The sequence below is a fragment of the Coturnix japonica genome, chromosome 3 (assembly GCF_054131305.1).
Source record: "Coturnix japonica strain WE chromosome 3, WE-NBRP24, whole genome shotgun sequence".
Classification (NCBI taxonomy): domain Eukaryota; kingdom Metazoa; phylum Chordata; class Aves; order Galliformes; family Phasianidae; genus Coturnix; species Coturnix japonica.
In genome coordinates this window covers 27,398,929-27,424,484 of record NC_140665.1, presented here as the reverse complement: position 1 = coordinate 27,424,484, position 25,556 = coordinate 27,398,929, and the positions used below count along the sequence as shown (strand labels likewise).

Genomic DNA, 25,556 nt, shown 5'->3' with positions numbered 1-25,556 from the left:
AGCTGCCAGCGTTGGTGTCCGAAGTTTGTGTGTGATCTCAGACTTAGCTGAGGTTGGTGGGAACACTTGTTGCTTTCTGTGCTGGGTAGTACCACTGAGCTGGTAGGTCCACAGCGCTGGTCAAACGAAAGGTGGAAGTTTGATTAAAAAGCTTTCATGCCATGGTAGTTGTACCAACGGAAGTAGCACTTTGTACAACATTTTAGCTCTCTGTGCTGTTCTGCTGTGACCTTTACCAGAGAATGCATCAGAAATGAGCAAGCACTAGGACATAGAGCATTAGCTGGGTTATAGGAGGTTATACCTGTATCAGGCTGCAAATAAATACCCTATTCTGGATTCATTATTTTGGTAGAAGTCATAAATGCCAGCTTCTGATGCATTCCTGTTTGGATATTAACGTCTGCAGACATTTGTCAGCAAAGCAATTTGTGCCAATGCTGTTGAGCACAAAATGTGTTCAGCTTATGTGGTTAGGATGGTCTGAGCTTAATAATTAGGGTTTCTTCACATAAACCTCCTTTGGATTTGGATTAGCACGTCTGTCCACAGCATCAGAAAGTAAGCAGAAAGCAGCTTCAGAAGTAAAGACAAAGAGTTTTGGTAGCCATTGTTGTCAAACGAAGCTTGAGAGAGGGAAAAGTAAATGGCAAGGAACATCAGTAGCTGAGAAGACAAGTTTATAGTACTGTGCAAAGAAAGTGCAGTTTATTCCATTAGTATTCAATGAGAGAGAAGTGTGTGCCTCCTCATTGTAAGTAAAATTGTGTTATAGAAGTAACCCATTCTGTTAGTTCTCTTTCCAAGCAGAAACAGCTCCTTAAGCTTCAGATTGTTTTAATCAGTCTGTAGAATTTAGATAAGTGATAATTTTTGAAGCAGCTGTTGTAGTGTTAAGGTGCTTTGGCCCTGTAAATGAGATTGTCCTGCTCCTGGAAAGTCAACAGAACAGAGTTGAACGAGCCCCTTCGTTTATTACACCAGCAGCCATTGAAATAAACAAGTTAGATTTTGTGATAGAAAATGGCTGGTGAGGAGGTTTGGTGAAGTCTTAAATGGAAGATGTTTACTGGATTGATGTGTTGCTGACCACTAACTGTTTGCTGTTGGGGTTTAGGAAAGCTTACGTGACAAGGCAAAAGATTTTTCTTTCATCTAAGGTCTTTCTGACTTTTCTTACTTTTGAAACTGCTTCTGTAGATTCTTATTTGAAAAATCACATGCCTACCACAGCAACTCCAGAGTCACTGTGATAAGGAGGCTTAAGAAATACTTAACTGAGCAATTGGAATCTAGAACCTAAGACTGTTTCTTGTAAACATTCCTGCAGATATTTAATTAAAACTTTATCTGTCTCTAGTTTTTACCATCGGGTCTTCTGGTTGTGTAGGACTTACAGGTCTTGTTAACTGTAAATGTAAATATAATAACACTAATGTTAAATGTAAAAGTCACTATTGTTTGTTGTTTTGATATAGTGTTTAATGCAGTTAGAATACACATCTCACTCAGTGGCTTCTGTGTGAGTCATTTGAGTCAGTTTGGTAGTTCTGGAGATTTTTTTTATCCAGTTTTATATCATGTAAATTCCTGTTCACATAGCTTTGGAACTGAAAAGAAGATCATCTTTAGGAGTTACTCCTCTTTGTCAATATCAGCGCCTGGCAGTGATCACAAATAACACATAAAATTCCAAGAAAAGTAATCCTTGGAGGAAATAAAGATCACACTGGCCCTACTTCTTCATGGAGGTTCGTCTGATTGTGAAAGAAAAGTCTCTTCAAGAGAAGCTGTGGGAAAATAAACTGTTGTATGCCCCAGCTGTTTTCTGAGAAAGGGCTGTTAAGGTGAGATGTGATAAGGGGTAACTGTTGAGTAGAATATTTACAATGAATAGCTTCTGTGTGTGATTGAGGTGTTCTGTTTTACTATATTGTGCTTTTATTGTATTACTCTCACTGTTCTGAAGATGAAAAAAAAAAATGACTCTGAAAACTTAGGGAGAAGGAAAAAAAGAGAGAACATGTCAAGTAAGATATGGAAGAACAGAGTGATACACAGTAGTTTCAGGAGAGCAAGATGGCTCAACAAAGTTGTCAAGCATAAGAAAATAAATGTTTCAAGAGTCCACCCAGTGTGTGAAATTCATACTGATCCAAAAAGTCCAAGGTTTGCCAAAATTGCGTGTGGATGTCATTTCATTCTTCATTGAGAAACGAGATTAACGAAATCCCCGTTATGTAGAACTGCCTGGAAGAAGTCAAAAGCTGTTCCAGTTTTATGCTTGCGAGTAATTTTTTGACTGTTCAGTAAGTGTCTCTCGTGAGACCGTTTTTTTCTCTGAATCCCAAGACTTTTAGTCACTAGCATGTATTTCTTTGAATCTGGTAAAGAAAGCATTCTAATATTAACCATGCGGTGAGGTATGTATCACTTAAGTGAACTCAGTGAAAGTTGCAGGTCTATTGCAGGGCTGTGGATTGGACAGTATGATGGGAAAGTAGCCTGAGTTCTGCGCTCAACTAGGCACAGTCAAGATCTAATCCCAGCGCTGCACTGCAGCATTTGGTAATTAACATTTTGCTGATCATTTTTATTTTGCTTGTTTTTTCTCCTTTTTTTTTTTTTTTTTTTTTCCTAAGGGATGCTGCTTACTAGACTTAATTTGAAATTTTACTGATAACCGATAATTTTTGTTGTTAAGAGTAATGCTCCTTAGATTCCATCTTGGGAGATTACTTTTGCCTGAGCTGAATGACCATTCTTGTATTTAGATGTTCATCATGGTGGCAGGTAAACTGGAAAACAGGTGTGTTCTTTTGCTCTCATTCTGTTTTTCTGTGTTCATTATGTAATCACTATCAGCTGGATTTAGGTTCATATTTTCACCCTGTAAAAAAAAAAGTGGAGTGGCCACAGGACAACTCCTAAAAGTTGGTAAGGCAGCAGCAGATACGAAACAACTTGTGTGAAGTAGAGAAGTATTTCTGAGCCACTTTGCTATGGATTGTGTATTTATTTCTGAAAAACACATACATGTGACATAACCTCTAAACTGCTGTAGACATGTTTTCCTGGAACTACAACCACTTAACAAATGGACTGAGAGGTTTTATAAAAACTTATTTCAGAATTGCACTGTTCTAAAAAGTGAAATATTGCTTTTCTTGTCTAACAGACCTATCTGGAGTACTACTACATGTCTAAGTAGGTGGCAGCCAACTAATAAAGTCTTACAAGAGATGTCTGAGATAGGGAAGTGATTTAATCCTATTTCATACACTCAATTTTGGGAAAAAAAGGAAGTAGGTGGCAAAAAGTTGTTGACAGAGCAGGGACTTGAGTACAGATCTTGGTGCGTTTTCTTACTCCAGGTCTGCATCTTGTTTCTATGCGTTCTGATGTTGTCTCACATACATAGCATTCACAGATGAAGATTTTCCTTAAGGTGTGAATTACATGAAAGGAGTGAGACACAGCATGCTGAAAAGTGCTCAAGATAGCGAGCAGAAAACAAATAGAGAGGATCAGCTTGAGTTTCGTAGGGATCTTCCCTGTGTTCAACAGTAGACGATATTGTCAGAAGAAAAAAAAAACAAACAAAGTGAGGCCATGAAATTATATAAGATATAAAATTCCTAGAATTAAGATGCAATTCAGCAAGGATTAATCCTGACTCGCAGGACAGTGCCGTGTTGATCACAAATGAAAATGAAATAAATCATTTTCCTTTCAAATCCCAAGCAGATCTTTAAACAGCAAAAATAACTTACTTTCAAGCCCTGTAAGAGTCCAGATGTCAGTGGGAGAAGCTGATGCTTGTACCCAGCTGCTTTTCAGGTGAACATGTTTCATGTTTCAGAAGTCTTCATGTCCAGTTGGAAAGTAATGTGCAACTTCTTAGCATTTATCAGCGCAACTCTGCTATGAAGGCAAAGGAGAAGGTTTTGCCTTTTCTCCAACAGTAGCCTGCTATGGTCACCAACCTGGAATAGGAGGAAAAAGGGCCAAGAAAGGCACAGATTGCAGTTGCTAACAGAGTAAAAAGCAACTGTATTTAAAGCATAATATTTATGCAATTCACATAGAGAAGAGGCAGCTTTTAGTAGCATCAATTTCATCACCACTTGGAGAAGTTACTATAGAAACTGTTACAGAAGAAACAATAAAAGGAAATAAAAACGGAAGGGGAGGAATGAAGGTCTTTGAGAATTTGAAGTAAAAATAAAGTGAGATGGCTGTCACTAGCTGAAGCTGGTGAGGTAAAAATAAAAAGCCTTTGTCTTAATTAAAATAATCGTGGTTACAGGAATTAAAGAAGGAAAATATCTGTGAGGCCACAGTGTTGTTTCTTTGAGCTAAGTACAGGATTGTGAGGTATTCCGTGGGATATTTTTAGAGGGTAGCCCAGTCTTGCTGTAAAAGTCCAGCAGTGTGATTCAGTTGGGGTGAGAGGTGACACTCAAACTTACAGCGCTTTTTCATGGCCTAAATATGTAAGTGAAAACTACTTGAAGAATCTGTTGCTTTGATCTGTGACTTAGTTCCTCTGTAGGACTGAACAGAGCATTTGATGGTCTTGTCTGCAGCACACTGCAGCTTAAGGTATTTAAACAACTGAAGGTTGTGTGTTCGTTTTTTGCTTTTTTAATATATAAATACTGTTTTTGAATGAAGTGTGGAGTATTTTAAAAGGCAGCTACTGGTTGTTACGAGGGTCTGGATTGTTTTTACACGCGTATCATCTGTCTGTATCAAAGGAAAGTAGAAACAATAGTAATCACTAAAAAAATCTGATTGCCACTGGGGCCTCATCTGTATTGTAGTTCTCGTTGCCACAAGACACATGCAGCAAATATCAAACGGTCTTTTTAATAAGAAGAGGTGAAATATTTTATTTTAAAAGATTAAATGACACATTTATTCCAGTCACATAGAAATCCACAAAATAAACAAATCCACTCTATAATATATATATGTCAGGAGTGTTTAATCCATCACAAGTTATTGTCTCCATTATTCTGAAAGATTCAAGGGCTGTCTAAGAGCACTGGAGTTAACAATAATCATATCTGTGTTCTAGACTCTGAAAGTGTCCATTTATTAAAGATGTCTTGTTTTTATGGAATGGATGCATGTTAGGGGATGGGACGTACTTGGTGCATCTCCTGAAAAGAATTACCAATTCTTATTTCAAATCTAGCCCAAAATGAATATAACTGGAAGTATCTCCTGTCTAATTTAAAGGAAGGAGAAGGAAAAAAAAAGAAAGAAGAAAAGAAAAAGGGTGGTGCATACAGTTAGTATATAAGTGGTAGAGTTTAGAAAAATACACATCGTCGTCTCTCTTTTTTCGTAATACTTGCGTATTTTGAAGCATTTTGCATAGAAGTAATCTGTTATGTAAGTGTTCACTTTGCTGATGATATGGGTATTTCACATAGCCATGGCAGACTTAATTACTTTGAAAACAGCTGTGATATCAGCCACACCCAAAGTGCCATAGGCGTCTCAGCTAAAATTCCATAAACAGCTTTTCATTTCACATCTAGAATTTTGAAAGGTTAATTTCAAAAGAGCATCTTCCTGCAAAGGACCTGCTTTACTCCAACAAGGATGTCACAGCCCTGATCTCTTTAACAAAACGCAACTTGCATGACTCCGCTCTGTTGACCTAAAATTCCACACTCATAGCATTGATATGTTATTTGTCATCCTAACTCTCATTCTTGCAAGATGATGTCATTGGACACCAGAACAGGATAGCTGTGGTATTTTGTAATTCTCTGTGTACTTTAAGCCAAATTGACCCTTTTGGTTTTTGCCAGCAGAATGTAGGCTAAAGACCTTCAGCACAGAAGTATCGAGGAAACGTTCACTAGGCAAAACAGCCTCAAAGAGATTTGTGCTAAGCCACTGCTGTCCCCAAAATGTTTGTGACTGAACCTGTTCAGGTTTTTCTGTAGGTACAGTGACCGGTATGTTTTCTATAAAGCTTTCTGTACTGGAATTTCTCTGTTAAAAAAGTGAACATAGATGTTTTCTCTTGCAAGTGAGATGAAAATTTTTCTCCCACCATACAGGCTGTCTGGAACAGCTTTCCCATGGGAGAAGTCACGTCAGAAAATGTACCAGAGAAAATGTTTTTAAAATAGAGCTTGTTATGTGGTAAAGAGCATTATATAACGTGGTTTCTGTGTTACCATCATAGATTCATGTGGGTCTTGTCCACTTTAACACATTGTGAAAGCTGGAGTGGTCTGAGTTCAAGGAACTTTGTGGTTGGAGGCAATTCCTTCAGATCCCCAAGTTCTTCCTCCCAGCATTATGAGCTGAGCTGCAAGGAAATGCCCAAGCTAGCTGTAGCAGAGAGGATGTGAGATTCGGTGAACCAAAAAAAGCACAAGAAAAATGATGATGAATATGTACTAAGAAGAGACAGTTCTGGATCCTGGGATATGTATTTCCTGTTTCCATGACTGATTTCATCAGAAATTCTTGAATACAGAGGCAGTCTCCAGCCTAGCTGGATGATAAGCAAGAAGTGAGTCAGGGAACTTCAGGAAGAGAACGGATCGTATCAGGCTACGGTTGGGCAGTGTTCTCTGGAGGTTTGATTTTAGCACATCTTTTCTGTGCTCTTCTTTTTCTCTGGTCACATCATTCAGAACTTTTCACATGTCCACTAATGGTTTCTTCTAATGTACAGCACTCCAATTCAGAAAGAGCTGTATTTGGCTGTGTAGAATATTACTTGTTGCTAGGTTTCAGAAGAGTCGGGCCCCACGTGCTGGCTCTCAGCAGTCAGTAGGCAGACTGACCATCCTGTCTTTATTCCTTTATTACCTGTCTGCAGTCGTTAAATAGCCTCGCTGCTCATGAAGGTGCTGTGAAGAGTTTTTGTTAATATTTTACATAACTGTCATCATATCTTACAGTGATTAAATGGTCACATGAGGAGAAGAGTACATATTTAATCAGAGCAAGGCTTCATTGTAACGCACTATATAAATGCAGGGGGGGGAAAACTTCTCAGGGAGGATGGATGAGAATTGTATCTTGTTGGTTAATTCTGGCCAGACAAGGAACAGAATTTGAAAGAATGCTTTGTTACCCTCAATTTGAAGGCTGCCTCATAAAGCAAATCTAGATTGAATTAAGTATACGCAGGCAATGAAATGTAGAAGTAGAAAGCTCCGGATCAGCCAGCCTTTATGATATGAAGCGAATTACAGGTGCAATAAACTGCAGCAGATTCAAGCAACCAGAAGGTTAATAAGATAACCACTATAACATCATCTAAGTATTAAAACAGTATGTAATGTTCAGTGAGCAAATGTTGGCTTCTGTGAAAACAGACTTCTGGATTTACCCATTGTCTTACAAAGGTTTGATAAACTGCTTCTCTAGAGCAGGAAAACAGTACTTGGGAAGATTTCTGTAGACACTGCCATCTAAATACTTTGAAATGTTTGTATGGTCAGCATGCACTTCCAGTGTGGGGTTGGTTTTTCTTCAGTTCTCCCCAGTACATAAAGAGAGGGTGGGGAGCACTGTGATAAAGCTGCCTTTCTGTTTTTCTGAACATTTTTCCTTCAGGAACCCTACAGCAGCACTGCAGTGTGCTTTTGCCAAGACATCCCTCCCATATTTCATGTGCTGTTTAAAAAGCTGTAAAATGAGATGCTGAAAACATTACTTCAGAATTAATAAGACCGTCTTAATTGACTCTGTAGTTGTTGACATAAGCTTAGCTTAACAAACTTGGAAACCTGTTCCAGATCTCAGTCTGATTTCTCTTTAAGAACATGAACAATTAAACCCTACTGCTGCATTGTGCCGTTCTTTAGCCATGCATGCATTGGGATTTTGGCTTTAAGACAACAGTGTTTTGAACATATGTATGCGTTAAATTTTAAGACCAGAAAAGCAAATTTCTCTCAGTTCTCAGTAGTTTCTCCTGCTTCAAAAAGAGAGCAACTTCAACTATTTATAAACTGTAATTAAGTTTCTTTACAACATGACTCATTCTCAACAAGCAAATCCTTGTTCTTTTGCTTTCTTATGAACTGTGTGGGAAAATTAGGGTTCAATCACTAAAGAATTTACTCAATGCTTAATTACCCAAAACAGCCCTCCAACTTCTGCCTCATGTAGAGCTTGCATAAAGATGTGATTTTCCCTGCAATGTGGATCCCTACAAGTTGACTTTTAAAAAATAGTCTGTAAATTTTTGCAAAGAAGAAAGCAGTGTTTTGCTGTAGTATTTCCTCCTTTCTCAGTCAGCTTGCTTCTTTGAGCTCCTCTTATGTTAATCATGCGATGCTTAGGAAAGTTAAAGTAAGAAATCATTATGATTAAATTACTTAGAGCATGAAACTGAATTAGAAAGCTTTACTTTCCTGAATGAGCTAATGGTTTAAATTTTCCAAAGGAAATGTTTCTATTTCTGTGAGAGAAGGGGTAAATGGGACTTCCTCTGACATAATTTTCATTTTAAAACTGAGTTTGACAGCAAGATTTTTACCTTCATAACCAAATATTAATGCTTAACTGCACGACTTGTGTAAGCTTGCTAGCTGAAGTGACTCACTTACGTAGATGAAGTTATTTTTAGAGAGATAATTTGCACTGTTTAGAAGAGAGAAAAAGAGAGAGAGAGTCCTACTAAGAGCTCGATCCCTCATTATAGTTTACAGAGCTCGTGAACCCAGCATCCAAGCAAAAGATGACTAAGCAAAGGGTCTATTGGTACTTTCAGGAATTTACAGACATGAGTCATCTGCTTATTTTCTGCAGACATATCACCAGGATACTTTGTGAGTCAGCTGTTATTTGGAAATAGTACTTGTGTTCAACATGAATACGTTTTTGTAGTTCTTAAGTAACTACCATGTCAAACCGAAGCATGTTGTTATAGTTTTTGTCAGGGTGTGGATTTACAAAAGTAGTGTGTTGTTTTTAACTGTGATGAGTTTTTGAGGATGAAATCTAAAGGCTTTGCGAGGTGTAATTCTGATCACTCTCACCTTTGCCATGTTATGTATCAAGTGGAGACGGATCTTATTTGGTATTAGTGCATAGGTTTGGAGTCAGATTGTATATATGACCAAATTAAAAGACATATTTTCATTATCAGCACGTGCCACCTCATAAAGATGTTGTTGTGACTATGAGCAGAATTTGACCTTTCATCTCCCAAGCACCTTACTAGTGGTAATAGCTAATGGTATTTGCTTATTTTTTTATATGTAGTAAAACAACACTAAATCCAAGCATATTGTACACTTGCAATGTCAGTGGTTTTGCATCCACTGTGCCGGAATTAAGCTCTTGCCTTTATTTCCTACTGCTGAAATAATAGCTGGCTACCTTGACATACGTATAGTACTTTACAACTCAAGGCTATTTCCTGTTTACTTGTCTTTTAGGTGTGGTTGCGTTCCAAAATTAGGGGCAGGTTTTTTTGACTGTGTTTGGACTCAGCTCACACCTTGTATTAAAGAAACACTTGGGATAGAAAAAAAATGGGTGTTTGGCAATTTTATGTGAATAGTAGTCAAAGCGGTCAAATCAAAGGCAGATAGAATTGTTCAAAACTCTGATTGCAGTCCAGTTTAATACTGCCATTAGCGTGATGTGGGATGCACAGTTTTAATTCTAATTTGATCAAATGATCATAGAATCAGTAGGGTTGGAGAAGACCACTGTGATAGTCTAGTCCAACCATCAACTCTTTGTCCAACTATTGACCCATCATGTCAATCCACGTAACTGTTCATAGTTTGAATGATTCCTGAGAATCCCTCTACAGCTTTTGGTTAATAAAAGAAGAAATTCTTTTCTTCTATATTTTGGTGATACATTTGTTGGATTTATACTCATTTATAAACATGAAAGGCTTATAACAAATGGAATTTCTTCTGTTACGGTAGCAATGTCTTGATTACGCATTTAAACAGCTTTTCTGAAGTGCAGACCTTCTATTTTAACTATCAGGTAGAAAAGTGCTGCTGTTTGCACCCTTTAGATAGACAAAGGTTTCCAAAGGGAAGATAACAAAGTCAGAAATTCTCAAGTGAAAAAAGTTAAATGGAAGGAATAAATTTTGCTTTCTGTATGCTACTAAACATGGTTATTCCTTTCACACAGTGACAAAATACAAGTATACAGAGTGGTTTTCCTTTGAGGAGTTGCTGCTTGAGAAAGAAAAGGTGTACTAGAGGAACAGAGTTGAAACAGTGAGAGCTGAAGGAGCGCATTTGTCATGTTAAAGCAGAGCTTTGCCTCTATTCCTTTCTGCAGTGAAGTCCTTGAGATTCTGAGACATGTGCTTCCCACCTGTGATGGGAGGAGAGAGCTTGCTTACAGGTTGACAACCTCAATATACCAGTGTTTTTCAGGGATATTACTGAATAAGCATGTTACAAAGAGGAATTTGACAGAGTAATCTTGGAGTCTAACCTTTGTTACATCAGTGATCTGCCCTTAAATTAGCAGAACTCTGCCCATGTCATTACTGTTTAAATATCTGCTGGAAGCTGCTGCGTGAGCTGAGTCACTGGGGTGTGGGGAGTTGTCACGTGTAGCTCAGGCACCGGGTCACAAACAGTGTGATCATAAGTGATTTGTTTTATTTTGAGACTGCAGCTGGAATATCACATCCCGTTTCATGTACTTCATTACTATGAACGCATTTACTTGTGGAGCTTGGAGGGTAATTTAGGGGAAAGGGAGTTGTGGTTTGGCTGATGCTCATCCAGATATTCAGACATGGTTAGAAAAAAATGAAGGAAACGGTAGGATGATAGAATGGAGCTTAAAAAGAAGGAAATCTTTCTTAGGCCAGTCATAGTACATGAACATGAAGGGAAGTGCTGGAATCTCTGTTCCATGAAGGGTTTTAAAAGTAGAAAATGATGAATTACTGAGTGCACTGGAGGGGAGATCCGGTGCTGCCTGTGAGTGAGCTCAGGCCTGTCTCATGTTCCTATTTCTTTCTTAAAATTCTGTTTATAGTGATTCTGCCCCTTGTTTTGGTTCCTACTACAGCTATTGTAGCCTTCTTAGTAGCCCGGGCTTCTTTCCTTCTCTTTAAGGACTACGAAGTGACAAATAGACAAAGCAGAGAAACCAAGTTTGTTTGATTGAATTATCATCTTACTGACTTATTTCACTCTTTGCTGTGCCAAATAGAAGAAACATCTGAAGATTTACATGGAACTGCTGTACAATTGGAGTCTTTTTTCACCTCGGTGATGTCCAAAATTGTAGTTTGGAGGATAACAGAGAGTGTAATCATAGCTGCTTTCCAAAGGAAGTCTACACCTATAGAAATGCACATTTACCTGTGTTAATTTTTATTAGAGTTCTGGTGTGAAGGAGTGTTGATAACCCACTTGAACTACACATTTCTGAAACCTTCTGAAATTAAATGTAGACCTAAAAAAATCTTAAGCATAAACACAGCAGTGAAAAAGCTAAGCTAAAAAGTAGATTCAGACCATGGTATTAAACTGTTTTAAACTGTATTAAACTGTTGCAGACTGTTTTATTGTTCTGCCAGAGGAAGAGGATCATGAGGTGGTGATAAGCAAAGGGAACTAAAAGGTTCTGATTTTTATTTTTAGTGAGATATTTTTGGTATTAATGACTTTGCAGTGTGTTTTTGGTTTTGTGGGGGTTTTTTTGTCTAACAGATGACTACAAATTGAGGTCTGTTTTAACTCGTGACTGAATCTCTCTGCATCCTTTATCAAATCATTTAACCACTTTAAGTCTCAGGAAGATAATTAACACAGAAATACACTGGCTAAGCAATTGTAAACTATATTTTATGAAAATATATGGCTAAAGCAATATGAGAGGATCATAATTTATAAGAAATACAGAAGTGTATGTCAGTTTGTCCTTTTCTATCACCTCTGAATCAGTAAAAAGGAATAATATATTCCCTGTTTAAAAAATAAAAAAAAAGAATAACACTGTATATATTTTTATGACCCTCTTTTCTTTTTTTATTCCAGTTGACCTGCCCCTGTACTTTCCTCGAGACCAACCAACCCTGACCTTTCAGTCTGTTTACCACTTCACTAACAGTGGGCAGCTGTACTCCCAGGCCCAGAAGAATTACCCGTATAGTCCACGCTGGGATGGCAACGAAATGGCCAAGAGAGCAAAGTAAGTCAGGTTGCTGTTTTGCTACATGGTCTTCTGGTGATGGAAATTTCACAGATGTAACTGTATGTTTCCATCATTCTGCAAGCTAGAGCTGTTTTTCTTCTACTATAGTTCTAGTATTCCCTTATACGAGTACAGACAGATACCTTATTAATCATTCTTGTAACATGATTGTCAGAGGACTGATCAAAACAAGACTTTTCTAGGTATTATAGAGGCACAGAGTAGTGGCAGTCTTTGCTCCAAAGAGCTTCCAATCCAAATAGACAAGATAGCCCACAGCAGGAGTCATCTGCATGATAGCAGTCAGTCAAGGTAGTGCCTTGGTTTTGTGTGGGTGTATGGGGGACCCTGGAGGGAAACATGTGAGATAGAAAGAAGGAAGAAGAAAAACCTGAAAGATATGCTCTTTTAGAAGGGCATAGAAGGAGGTAGAGCAAACCAGTAACCCAGCATAGTAGGCAGTCTTGCCAGAACTTGAGAAAGTTACCCAAAAGTCTGAAGACTTCTTGTTTTATTTCTTTGTTTTTACTTTTCTACTTTCCCTATTGGCTAGAAACAGAGAATCTCTGTTTCCTCGGCAGTTTTTCTGCAGGCCTTGATTTCAGCGTGGGTAAATCCCACTTCGGTCTTAGTATCCCTTGTAGTTCAAGGTGATGGCAGCATCTCCAGAGTGATTCTATTGCTAGGATAAGTTTGTGTGGGCAGCAGTGCTCCTTTTGCATGCTGTGTGTTATTTCTGTATTCTGAAGAAGCTGAGGAGATTTCACCTGGATAGAACAATATCAGTAGTGACCTTACTGCTGAATTTAGATTTTGCAGAGTGTAAAAATATAACAACAGCAACATATTGAAGCAGGCTGATTATCAGTTGTCAGCACAGAAGTCCTCAAAGTGTATAAATAATAAGGCATATTGGAGTTTTGACTGACATTCTGAAGATTAAATTAAAAGATGCACAAGTAAGAGTCAAATGAAAACAGTTCATGCTGAGTAAATCAAATGAATGGCATGGTCAAAGACTGACTGTAATTTGGAAATGATGGGAGCAAATAATAAATGACTGAAGCATTTGCAGATGTTGTAATAATTTTAATTGTATAGAGAACATCAAGTGACATTTGATTTTAGATTTTGATGCATTGTAGTAGGAATTTTTCAGTTTGATAGTAATTGGTTGGAATGCCGCATTGTCTAGGAGAGCCATTTCTTGATCAAGTGTGATTTGTTCTTGTGGACTCGTGCCTTCTTCATTTCTTTCTTTCTTTCTTTCTTTCTTTCTTTCTTTCTTTCTTTCTTTCTTTCTTTCTTTCTTTCTTTCTTTCTTTCTTTCTTTCTTTCTTTCTTTCTTTCTTTCTTTCTTTCTTTCTTTCTTTCTTTCTTTCTTTCTTTCTTTCTTTCTTTCTTTCTTTCTTTCTTTCTTTCTCTCTCTCTCTCTCTCTCTCTCTCTCTCTCTCTTTCTCTCTCTCTCTCTCTCTTTCTCTCTTCCTCTCTTCCTCTCTTTCTTTCCTTCTTTCTGTCTGTCTGTCTTTTCTATCTATCTTTCTGTCTGTCTTTTCCTAGCAGAACGTGATGTGTATTTTGTTTTTATGGAAATGAAACAATAACTGGAAGCATCAGTGTGGCTTGTTTTTATATTGCAAAAATGCTTGATTGTATAGTCAAAAAATGCACTTATTTTGCATCTGGAAGCTTACAAGTATCTGTGTTCTGTCTGCTAAGTGCCTTCGATTATGAGTGGGTGTGTACAAATGGACTTGTCTGCCCTGCACTTGAAATTTAGAAGTACGATAACAGTACTTTTAGGAGCGCTAAATGTGTACATTTACTATCACATGTACATTTTTTGAGGTTATTCGCTCTTACGTTTGAGCCTTTCCATTTAAGTTTTATACTGGCTGCATATTATGAGAAAGATGATGAGAAGCGGGGGAAGAAAGCATGCTGCAGTGTCTGAAATAACCATCACTGCGCTGCAAAGAGACGGAGAAACTGCTCTAGTTAAAAGCGCTTTGCTTGCAGGAACAGCTAGTGAATCCTGAGCAAGTACCAGAAATAAAACTACAGCAGGAAAACTATGATGTTATAATGCGTGTTAGCATATTTTAAGAAATATTTTTAACACAATTTAGTACTTATGTAAATATTGTCTGAAATAATTTCTAGGGCTTCTTAGAATAGATAAGCGTGTTTCATCACAAACAAAGATTTTTTCAATCTGATTTATTTCTGTCATAGCTACGTTACAGCCCGAGTATATGGGAATATATGTAGGTGTATACGGGAGAGTGTTCTAATTAAACATATAGTTCAAACACCAACTCAATTCATCTCCAGTAAAAAAAGAAAAGAAAGATATATGACGCAGCATCCTAAAGCTCAGCTGAAGTAAATTTAGCCCTGGATAAAGATAGGAAAAGTTTTTTGTGCTTTTAAGCGCTGTCCGTTCATTAGGTTTTTCTTAATATGTAGCCTTTCCCTTTTAGCTGAACGGTTACTCAAGTGCTTGGCATCCTTTGAGGCAAAATTACTCTGTTTATCTTTCTGGCCCTACTGATCTAGGGCCACAGGACCTTACACTTGATGTTTTGGAGTCTAACCAAATTCTCCACCCAGATTCTCAGTCACTTGAAGGGTCATTTTACACCGTTATCCTCATTGCAGCCTAAGAGGCTGTAAAGGGTAGTTTTCGGTTGCCATTGTACTGGCCACGTTCATTAGCTGTCTAGTCATGTTATGAGGCATATAGACCACATTGCTTTGTAGGGTGCAGGAGTATCACCAGTCTCCCAGTGATTTCCACATCCTCAGTTGGCAAACCTTGCTTCTGATTTCAGCAGCTGCAGGCAGCCTACTTATTCATGGGCAGCGCTGTCAGAAGTTCATGCCAAAGGGACATTGATTCTGTGCCCAGCCTTCTCCCACTTGTTGTGTTTTTATCCAGCAGGTGAGCCCATCCAATTCCTTCAACTCAGGGGCTAAACTTGAAAGTCTTGGTATCCTTGCTTATCTTCATGGCCCCTGAGCAGATGTAGGCATCTCTTTTGAAGTTAGGACTTAACCCTTTGCCGTAGCCTTGAGACAATCAGTAGTAATTACAAGTAGGAGCAAAATTATTACCTTAAAAAATATACATATAGATGTAGACTGTGTGCATTCTCAGACACATATCACCTACATCTAAAAGGCAAATTCTCAAATCAGAATATCAGTTTAGCAGAATCTTTTTTTTTTTCTCATAGAATCATAGAAAAAGTGCTCATCTTCATTCAGACATAATTGGACTAATTTTTGCTTGTCTGATAAACTTCATGTAATCGGGTTTCTCTTTCTCTGTCTTAGTGTTATTTTAAAATAACCTGGCTCCTTTGAGGCTCCTGGCTTAGGTTTCTCACTGAGAGATAGTGTCTGATGATTGAAGCTCGCTATTGTCTCTGCCAAGGGATTGCCCTCTGGCTTGATTTAATTCTAAGAAACGAATCACGTCTTGGTTAAATAATGTGATTGCAAATGCCTCCTGATTTCTCGTTTCTCAACTAAACACTAAAATTTAACCTGTTCCTCCAGCTACAAACAGCAAAATGAAACATACTAAGTTTTGCTTACAGGCTGCGGAGATAGCATTTTCTCCCAGTTCCCGTCTCAGGCTCTGCCTCTTATAGGTCATTTGTTTGTGTGGCTGTGGCCTCCTGCGTAAGCAGCTTCTCCAAGAGATTTTGTCCTAAAATACAATAGCAAGCCTAAGAAAATACAGTAAATTATGGAAAGTTAGCAGCCTTGTTTGTGGTGTACGTGTGAAGTAAAACATCTCTGTGCGGTTTCCATGGGAAAGCTCTCTTGTTTTTTGCTTAAATAGGCATTCAAGTGTACATAAATGGAGTCTTTAAAAAGCACGCAGACTCGAAGCCTGGGATTTTATGAAGGAATACTGTAAATAGAGCCTGTTTGTTTATACAAATTAAGTTCAGTTCTTAAGATGCACTCTGGCCCAATTTCTGTCCGACCTAGTTCTGCTCTGTAGACCTAGGTTACGGTTCAGGGAGAGCAAGTTAGGACTCAGTTTACTCTTTTATCCTACATAAGTCCACCTACACATCATTAAAAATAGCAAGAGGTGGAAAACAATAATGTAGTATCACAATAAGAAGACATTCTCAGGGTTCAGATTGTTTTTCTCATCTTAGCTGACAAAACTGTTTTCTGAATGACATTATTACTGGCAATTCATTGGTGTTCTCAGATTGTGGTGTTCAATCTCTCAGTGCTCTGCAAGGGTAAAAGCTTGAAAGGGTTCAAGTACTCTCAAATGAATATTGGCTGTTGCTTTGCCATAAGGTCAAGTGCAATTTAAGTCTATATGCAGATGCATCTTGCACAAGCTTTGCATGCATCATCGGTGCTGCTGCAGCTCCAGTTCATGCGCAGCACCACCATGCTATGATCACTAAGTGTCTAGCTGGGGCACTGGCCCATAGCATTTTCATCCTCATCAATAGCTTTTCCTTGAAAATCATAACATGAGAAGATGTGTGTCATGTGAAGATGCTAGTAGCTATTTGGCTGCAATGTGTTTGCTTTAAGCATTAATGTTCCCATGTATGGAGAGGAAGTATATCTTTTTAGTCTAATAAAAGAATATTTGAATACAGGGGACAATTCAGAGGCCTAAGGGGCCATCCTCATGTAGTTGTTTAGACAAACTCAGTTGTAATATGTCAGAGGTTTGCTGTTGCATGCAGTATATTTTGGGTGCCCTATTTTTTTAAAGTGATCTCCACTTGTTTTTTAACACATCCATTTTTAATTGGGAGTTCTTCCCCATTTTAGGCGGAATATCAATGGATACATCTTGCATTCTGTTAAAGTAACAGGTTTTCTCTTTCCTTGAAAGTATTTTTTTCTACCTACAGTGCCTTGGATCTCACTGTATAAAGTTTACATGTAAACATTGCATCATTTTGTAATCTCGGCTTGATAGGTATAATTAAGGTAATAAATCATTTATTATTATTTGTTTTGTATTTTAGTATTTTCCTTGCTTATTTGTAAACATAATGCATTTTATTTGCATGTATTGCATGACTGTTTCATGCATATTAGGGATCTTTAAGGAGTGGATTTCCAAAAACTAACTTGCTGGCACTCGTGTACATGCTGCACAAAAAGCTTTTTCCTCATCTTTGGCTCTGTTGTATTTTATCTTAACTTAAAATAAAGTTTAGGGGGGGAAAAAAAAAAGATAAAGAAAAAAAAAAAAAGGACAAGGAAGCACAACACATAGGGATCTATCCTTCACTATGCTTCTGTTTGTGTTATGTCTGAAACGTGAGGATTCTCTTCAGAAAAGAGCAATGGGGTGTAAACTAAAAGGTTAGAGGCTGAGCTGGGTCACTTGTTTACATGTTTTTGTTTTCAGTAGAGTCTTGCATTAAAAATGTACAAAAGTGATTTCCTTGCCTGAAATCCAGCAGGGCAGACATTTTGTTGCCTCAGGTGGACTCTTCTTTCAGAATACAATAGGGCCAATATGGTGTGACAGCCGTAGCAAGAAGAGATGCATTGACCCAGCCATGTGAAGTTTACAGAGAAGTTAATTTGATTTTATAGGCCATTAAATCAAAAGTCTTATTTTCTGTGGCAGTGTCAGCTGATCAGAATTATAAATGAAAAGCATGAAAGCAAATGGAGAAGATTGTGTTCTGTTATAATACTTAATGGTTGCACTAGTCCTTGTAACACATTGTGAGCTGATGTACCAGCAAACCCTAATAGTGATGTGATTTTGATTGCAAGATATAAAGGACAAATAGTAAGTAATAGAGCATTTAATTAGAATTTTTCCAGGATATTGTTTTATTTTTACATTTCCCTCTGCGCACACTGCACTGTACAGTGCATACACATGATAGTCACACTTACTGAGTCATATTTTTCATGTACTTTTCTTTAAATGTCTCCTTGGATAATTAAGTCTGACTCTTAAGATATGGTATGTTAGTTTCTGACAGGTGCCTGCCAGGGATCTTCAGTGCTGTCATGCATTATGTGGATTTCAGCCAAGACAGAAGGGTTGGGGTGTTTGTTTCTGGTCACTTCTCATTAAAGCTTTGACTGTGGGAAAAGAAAAACAACTATTTGAAGATGAAGAGTATAGGGGGTGCATGGAAACAAAATAGGTTTGACAGCTAATTTTTTCTGTTTTCATATAAACGTTATGTATATGTGGATACGAACTGTACACACTTATGCTTTGATACATAGAATGGTTGGGGGATTCCCTTGCATGTTGAGAAGAGAATTGCACAGAATAGATTGGAGAAGTTTGCTTGGAAAAGAAGTGGAAAATAACAGCAACTTGTTGGAAGACAAATTCTAGAATTTAATGTAAATGGCTTGTAGATAACCGGAGTTGAGTGCTGTTGTAGAAATCCTATGATGAACCAACTGATTTATCTTCTTTAGAGAGCTTCCCTATATATTTATGAAAGCTGCTCAATCTGTGTTAGATCCAGGAATTATACTTAGGACCTGATACCAAAAATGCCCTCCTTTGCTTTAGAGAAAAGGATAGAAAGAAATACATCATTCTGGAAGGAGCTCAGGTTTAATAGCCCAGATAAATACTGTTATTTGATCAGTTACCAAGTAAATAACTAAGTAAAAATAATAGGTGAGCCTTATTATTTTTTGAATAGTATTTGTAATTGCTCTGTTAAAAACAAAGAACATTCATACTAAGTCAAACTCAACATACAGTTAACCTAGAACCATGTTTCTATCATTAGTAGAAGGTGCTTGTGGAAATGCATGGAAAAGCGTGTGATGATATTTTCCTCGTATATTCTGGCATAGTTAAGTATTTCTACATCCAGAGTTGGTATATTTTGTTTCATAGTCCCACTTGGTTTTTCTTCTGTTTGTCTGTAAGTTTTTTGAACAAGTAAATTGTTAACATCACACACTTCACAGAGTCGCAGGGGCTGGAAGGGACCTAAAGAGATCATGGAGTCCAACCCCCCGATAAAGCAGGTACCCTTCCATATTCACATGGACAGGCATCCAGACAGGTCTTGAACATCTCCAAAAAAGGGGACTAAACAGCTTCTCTGCACAACGTGTTGGGTGCTCTGTCACCTTTACTATAAAGAAGTTCTTCCACAGAACTTCCTATGTCCAAGTTTTAGGCCACTGCTCCTTCTCCTATTGCTATGCACCATCGAAAAGAGCCTGGCCTCACCCATTTGCCTCCCTTCTCCTTTTAGATATTTATAAACATTTATCAGATCCCCTCTCAGTCTTCTTTTCCCCAGGCTGAACAGACCCAGGTTACTCAGCCATTCCTCATATGGGAGATGCTCCAGGCCCTTTTATCATCCTGGGGCAATTCAGTGGCAAGGGATTGCACAGATCAGCAAGATTTTCTGTGAAGAAACAGTTCTGTCATCTTCTTGCATTCCTACTTCATGGTAGGTCTGATTGTTACTCCCTAACTCTTGTATCTAAAGAGGCAGCAAAGAAATGAATCCCTACTGATCTCCTCCATAAATCATGATCTTATGAGCCTTTTCACAGCTCTCATGTCACAGTTTCTCCTACTCTGCTCACACTTTCCATCTACAGAAAGAAAACTACCAATATTTCTGATTACCCTCCTAATCCTTATACCTTTACTATTTGTAGTATTCTTTCTGCGATAGGGGACTACACATTAATCACAGCATGTTCTCCGTGTATTTCTATGGTGACATGGTAATCTTGTCTGCCTTGCTATTTATCCTATTTGCTCTCCTTTGTACTGAGCTTATGCTGGTGTTTTAACACTGAGATGACTGTTACCATCTGCACTTCAAAGCCCTTGTTCTGTGGATGTAAAATTAAGAGGTTTTTTCCTTGCAAATCTGCCTGTTGGTACATTTTGCCTGATATTCTATGGTCCAGTCTCCCATTACAGTATGAACCATCTGCAGCTTCTCCTAACGGATTGTCATTTTTCTTCCTCTGACTTAATTGTTATCATTAGCAAACTTTGCCATCTTCTTTTGCTCCTACCCAATATATCATATTTATTCAACTACAGTAAGTCAAGGCTTTTTATAATTTTATAGTTTCTTAAAATAGTTCCTGCCAATTTGTAAAGGCACAGACATGACATTTACTAGTCCACAGTTCCCCTTAGCTCAAACCTTTATTTAATTGACGTCGCACTTCTCTGGTACCAAGCTGTTTTAAGCAGGAGGTTATAAGTTATTTGAGCATTTAACTTTCTCACACTTGAGTTTCTTCAGAACACTTGGGTGTGAATATCATCTGTGCCTGCTGATTTGCGGGTGTGTGTTTTGTTGATCTGCTCTTTACCTTTTTGGCTGTCATTTCTGCGTGAGTCAAATCAGTATGTCCCTTACAAAGAACTGTTCTGCTGTAGCAGTCTTTCTGAGCACCTTCGTGGTGAACTTGGGTGCAAAAATGGTTTCATTTATTTGTGACTTTGTTTCTTCTGAGCATTCCTTTTATCTTTTGAATGGCTTTTTGTACAACTCAACAAGTTTGTATTTGGAGGGGGTCAGCTCATTTGTCCTTCGTTCACATTCGATTCCAGTCTGCATTATTCCGCTTTTACACATAAGTGTAAAGTGTAGGGTTTGTTGCTGTTTTCCCCATTTGGAGAGATCTATGACCTTTTGCAAACCACATCTCATTTTTTCAGTAGGCCAGTACATACCTTACAAACAGAGAAGAGAAATAGCTTCTTTAACATGATTTTTATAATCACAGCTGTATGACATCTCGCTTTCCTTCTGACTGAGTTGTCTTAATGAATATCCAAGGAAGGTTCTTTTATGTTTTGGTATGTTGCCTTTGGCCCCCCTTGATAAGAGATCTGGCAAAGCAGAGAGGATGGCATGATGATGATGAAATCACTACTTTCACCTGCTAGAAAACTTTGTTTTGGGGGATGCTTGTTGTCAGACTTGTAACAGATGAGTCTGTGCTGTAACCCTTCATTTTTGCCTCTGAAGTACAAGTAATGGATTCAATAATTTCTTAAGGATCAATCAGGTTATATTATTATCTCTGTGAACTCCTCTCTTCTTGAATCTATGTTTGTCATCTTGCCTTGCAAGCCTCACTCCTCAGCATGGTGTTGCCCAGACTTTTCTGTTCTCAAATACTTCTTATATTGTTCCTGCTCTTCCCCATCATCTCGCCTCATTCTTCACCTGCCCTTTATACTTAGAAGAGGTTCTTAGTTCTATCTATCCTTTAAATCTACTAAATAATTTTGTAAAAAATAGTTCTGCTGCAGTGTGGTTCAGCATACACGTGCATAGCCTACATAGGAGGAAATAGAAAAAGTCTTAAGTAAACTGTATCTCTTTAAGAAGTTAACCTTTACCTGGAGTGGAAAAATAAGGCTGTGGCACTTCAGCAAACAGGAAAAATAGAGCAGGCTGTCACACAGTGACTGGAAATTTCTTAAGAATTAGTAGTGCATTTTAAAAGACTATATGAAGATTGATTCTTTCCGTGATGTCCTTGGAATATCATTCTCATGATCCACGGACAAGGAAATGGGATGGCTGTGTTGTGACAGAAAGATTCCAGTACCTCCCGTCTCCACAGACACTTGGTATCCTGAGCACTGAGTTAGCCCTGGGGGAAGTTCAGAAAGCAGAAGCACAGTCGCTCTGATCTGAGACCACAAGCCTTCATCTGACTGAAGCAAGTCTATTTATGTACATTGTGGAGAAGGTGAAGGAAGTGAAGTGTTTATCTGTTGAGCCGTCGAGCAGAAGGCATTGATACAATATTTTAGAGCTTCTTTTTGCTGTGTCTACTTTGGGACACTTAGAGCTGCTGTGTGTGCGGGATATTTCTGTGTAGTGCGCTTGTGTGAATGCCCACATAACTATATCAGAAACCTGAAAGAGAGTAAAACTCAAAGTCTTGATTTCCAAATGACTCAAACCAGCCTGCATGTTTAGATACTGCAATCAGCTGATTGTCTCCAGTAGCTTTAATTTTCTTCCCTAATTGTCAGTAAAGGTCCAGGCCTTTGGAAACATGGATATTCTTGGAACCAATGTTATCTTTTGCAGAGTGGTGGCCCTACTTACCTTGTTTCTCTACGTTAAGCATTAATTGCCAGCCTGCATAATGATCTGCAGTCCTGGCTCCACAGCAGTTCCCTCAAATTCCCTTCCTTTACATATCTGCCTTCAGTCAGGCTGTTATATTTATGGTAGTTCTGTTATTTGAGCAGATTGTCCCAATTTGTTTTACTTTATGCTGTTAGGCAGCAAAGTTGTCTTCTTTCTTTTAGCAGAACTACATTGAATTCTTGACTTTATTTATAAAATCAATATCATAATCTTTTGGAACAGAGATACAAATGGAACGTGGGACCAAATTAGCATTTATTTTTTTTGTTTCTGTTCACTTCATAAGGAGTAAAGCCACCTGTTATTTCTGTGAGCAGCAAACCATTGGAAAATATGTCTAAATATAACTATTTCCTGCACCTTTCTGTGCGACTTGAATTAAAAATGACAATAACTGCAACAAGAAGTGCTGAAGGAGAAAGGTATCATCAGTAAAACACAGAAAACAGCTTTCTGGAGTGCAGTTGAATGTTTAAATTTCAGGTACACACTTAGTTTCACTAGTTCTACTACATCCATTTCCTGTTATGTTTTCAGTTGCACATGTTTTGTTTTCAGTTTTGCAGGCAATTTTCTGTCATGTAGTTTTGCAGCCCACACTGAAGGCAGCAATATTTCTTAAAAACACGTGTTCTGACAGATTTTGTTGCTCGGGCCACAGTGGACCTCCAGCTCTATTGGTTCCTGATTACTGTCTAGTCTATCAGCCTGAATGCAGGTGGTGCTTTTGTGTAGATTGTCAGGTAGAAGTGGTCATAGACATTTGCTTGAGGGAAATTACTGCAAAAGGAGATAGACTGGGAGCAAAAGCAGAAAGATAGAAACACAAGAAGAGGAAGAGAGATTATTTGATGATTTTTTTTGGCACCCAGGAAAAAATTGCTAGCGGCATAATGGCACTGTGCTCTGAATCTTTGTGAGTTTGGCCAATTACAGTAGCAGTAATTTAAGAGCTATTGTTTTGCTGTTGTATAAACAATTGAGATGTTTGCTTGGCATCGCCGATTTTGGAGATGCATAAAGTGAAGGACTGTAGGCATTGTTTCACACAAAAGCAAAATCTTTGCTACAGATAAAGCTTCCAAGTAAGGAAATTATAAACCACAACCTGAAGAACACAGCTTCGAGAAGCTTAGTTCAGAAACATGAAGATAGGCCTTGTATTGTTACGTACATCTGAAGTGATAAAAAAAGTCCTGGAAGGTGTCTTTATTGTTCTACAGTTGTGCTTGGAAACGTGGTGATTTTATTACTCAAATGGTGATATAGAATTTCAGTTGCCTTCTGGATGTCTGGTGCTTGCCACGGGCCTGGCTTTTGTTAGTTACTGAGTCTTTGCCACATGGAGAGTGTCCATTTAGTGGGTCTGCCTGCTAGAGCATAGTTCAAAGTACGTAACCAAGAAGTATTGTGCTGAGAAGTATTTTCCCCTTAAATTGTTTTAGCATCTTCGATCTGCAGAGTCAGATCACTTGCTCTAACAACCATTTTCTTCTAATAACTGCCATAAAGTATCTAGCACAGAATTAATCAGCTGTTACTCTATTGTCAGAAGAAAGCAAGGAGACTGGGTTATGCTGATCTGTTCTGAGCACATATGTGTCTTTACCCTTGTGAGGAATGCTGTGTAAACACCCATGAATAAAGAGACAACATAATATGGTTCGCCCAATTAAAATGTGTTTTTAAAGCATCATATGTGGTAAAAAATAGCAAAGATGCTTAAATGCCTTTCATCTGAGCTTAAAAGGAAAGAGTCTGTGTTGATATGAGGCCTACTGGAAGACTGGTCTTGCAGAAGATTTCAGCGCTGTTTTTCAGTCATTGTTACATGAAAGCCATAGAGATGCAGGAGGAGGAGTATAACCACTCATGTAAAGTTAGGGATGTAATGAGCACTCATATGAAATATGACCTAAATTCCAGTAGTGGAATTAGAGTAGCAATTTATTAATTTAAGTTCCTTTTGTTAATTAGTACTAAAGGTGTTGAATTGCATAGCTGCTGACAAATGGAATTTGAAAAGAGAGCATTTAAAAAGGAGGAAAAAAAGTATGAGCAACTTTGACCATTTTCTGTTATAAACAGAACACCAAATTGTACCATTCGGAGAGTTGTGGTAAATGTATTCTACATGGGAGATTAATTATTAGAGGCTCCATGAGACAAACCAGCTGGCTGTGCCTGTGTAGTCACGGGAGGACGAATCCTGTTGTCTGGCACCCAGAAGGGATTGTTGTAGGTGTTCAGTATTTTCAAAACAAGTTTTCATTGTGTCAGAACAAGTTGCAACAGGAATATGAGAATACAAAGGCACGCTACATATGTATTTATACTGCATGCAAACACTTTGTACTTCAGAAAGTGAATAATCAGGTGACGTTGATAAAGCCTGGAGAAGTTCTTTTATAATTCTAATATGGCTGTGCTGTTGAAATAATTTATATAATAAGATTTTATTGCAAAGTGTCAGCATAATAATACTAGTCTGGGAGGAATAGGTCAAAGACTTCATTGAGCCTCAGGCTGTCCCTTACTCTGACCTACGCCCATCTTAGTTCCTGTTTTCACCTAATTCAGTTGGAAGAGGGTACAGCGATGCTGTTGTAACTAATTTATGGAGATCACTTGTCTTTGGACGGGATTTATTTTCTGTCAGGTTTCTGTGGCTATGAAGAAACTTGTAGATGTCTTGCAGCAGTTCCTCTACGGTGCAGGAGGAAAGAAATATGAGATGCAAAATTATGCAAATCATAAAGTTGCATCTCCTCTAAAAGAAATGGGCAGTAGCTGAGGTAATTGCCTGGGAGTCTAAGCTATCTGAGTATCTAATACAGCTGAAAGGGGTATAATTTAGTCCTCTCCTCAGTCCCAGGATAAGTAATTGCTTTTGTAGAATATCCTAACATAAACTCACTGTTATTCTCCCATGCTGAGACCACAGAGCAGTGCTGTGGAGAACTGTGGTGTCCTTACCACAGATCCAATTCCAGAATACCCATAAGGGTTGTGTACAACTGTTCCAAGATCCGCATGACTGCAGAGTACATGCCCCTAATTAAGATATATTAGCTTGAAAAGCTTACTCTTAAAATCAGTGATGGAAACCGACCCCCCCCTCCCAGTACAATAACTTGAGGCAGCCTTTTGATGAGAAGTAATGCAATACATACACATGGTATGGTGAGAGAAAGTAATAGCAGGCTGTGTATCTTT

At 38.2% G+C, this 25,556-nt stretch overlaps 1 protein-coding gene across 6 annotated transcripts in view; it reads left to right on the top strand.

Moving 5' to 3' along the window:
• The window catches only part of BABAM2 (BRISC and BRCA1 A complex member 2), a 151,388-nt gene that overhangs the window by 116,834 nt on the left and 8,998 nt on the right, over positions 1-25,556 (top strand). For all 6 annotated transcript variants that reach the window (XR_014943879.1, XM_085541209.1, XM_085541208.1 and 3 more), the window contains one exon: positions 12,027-12,180. Coding sequence is in view for 5 of the 6 variants with exons in the window: in XM_085541209.1 (XP_085397335.1) it covers positions 12,027-12,180 (154 nt within the window). In the remaining variant the exon portion in view is untranslated. The remainder of the gene's footprint in view (positions 1-12,026; positions 12,181-25,556) is intronic.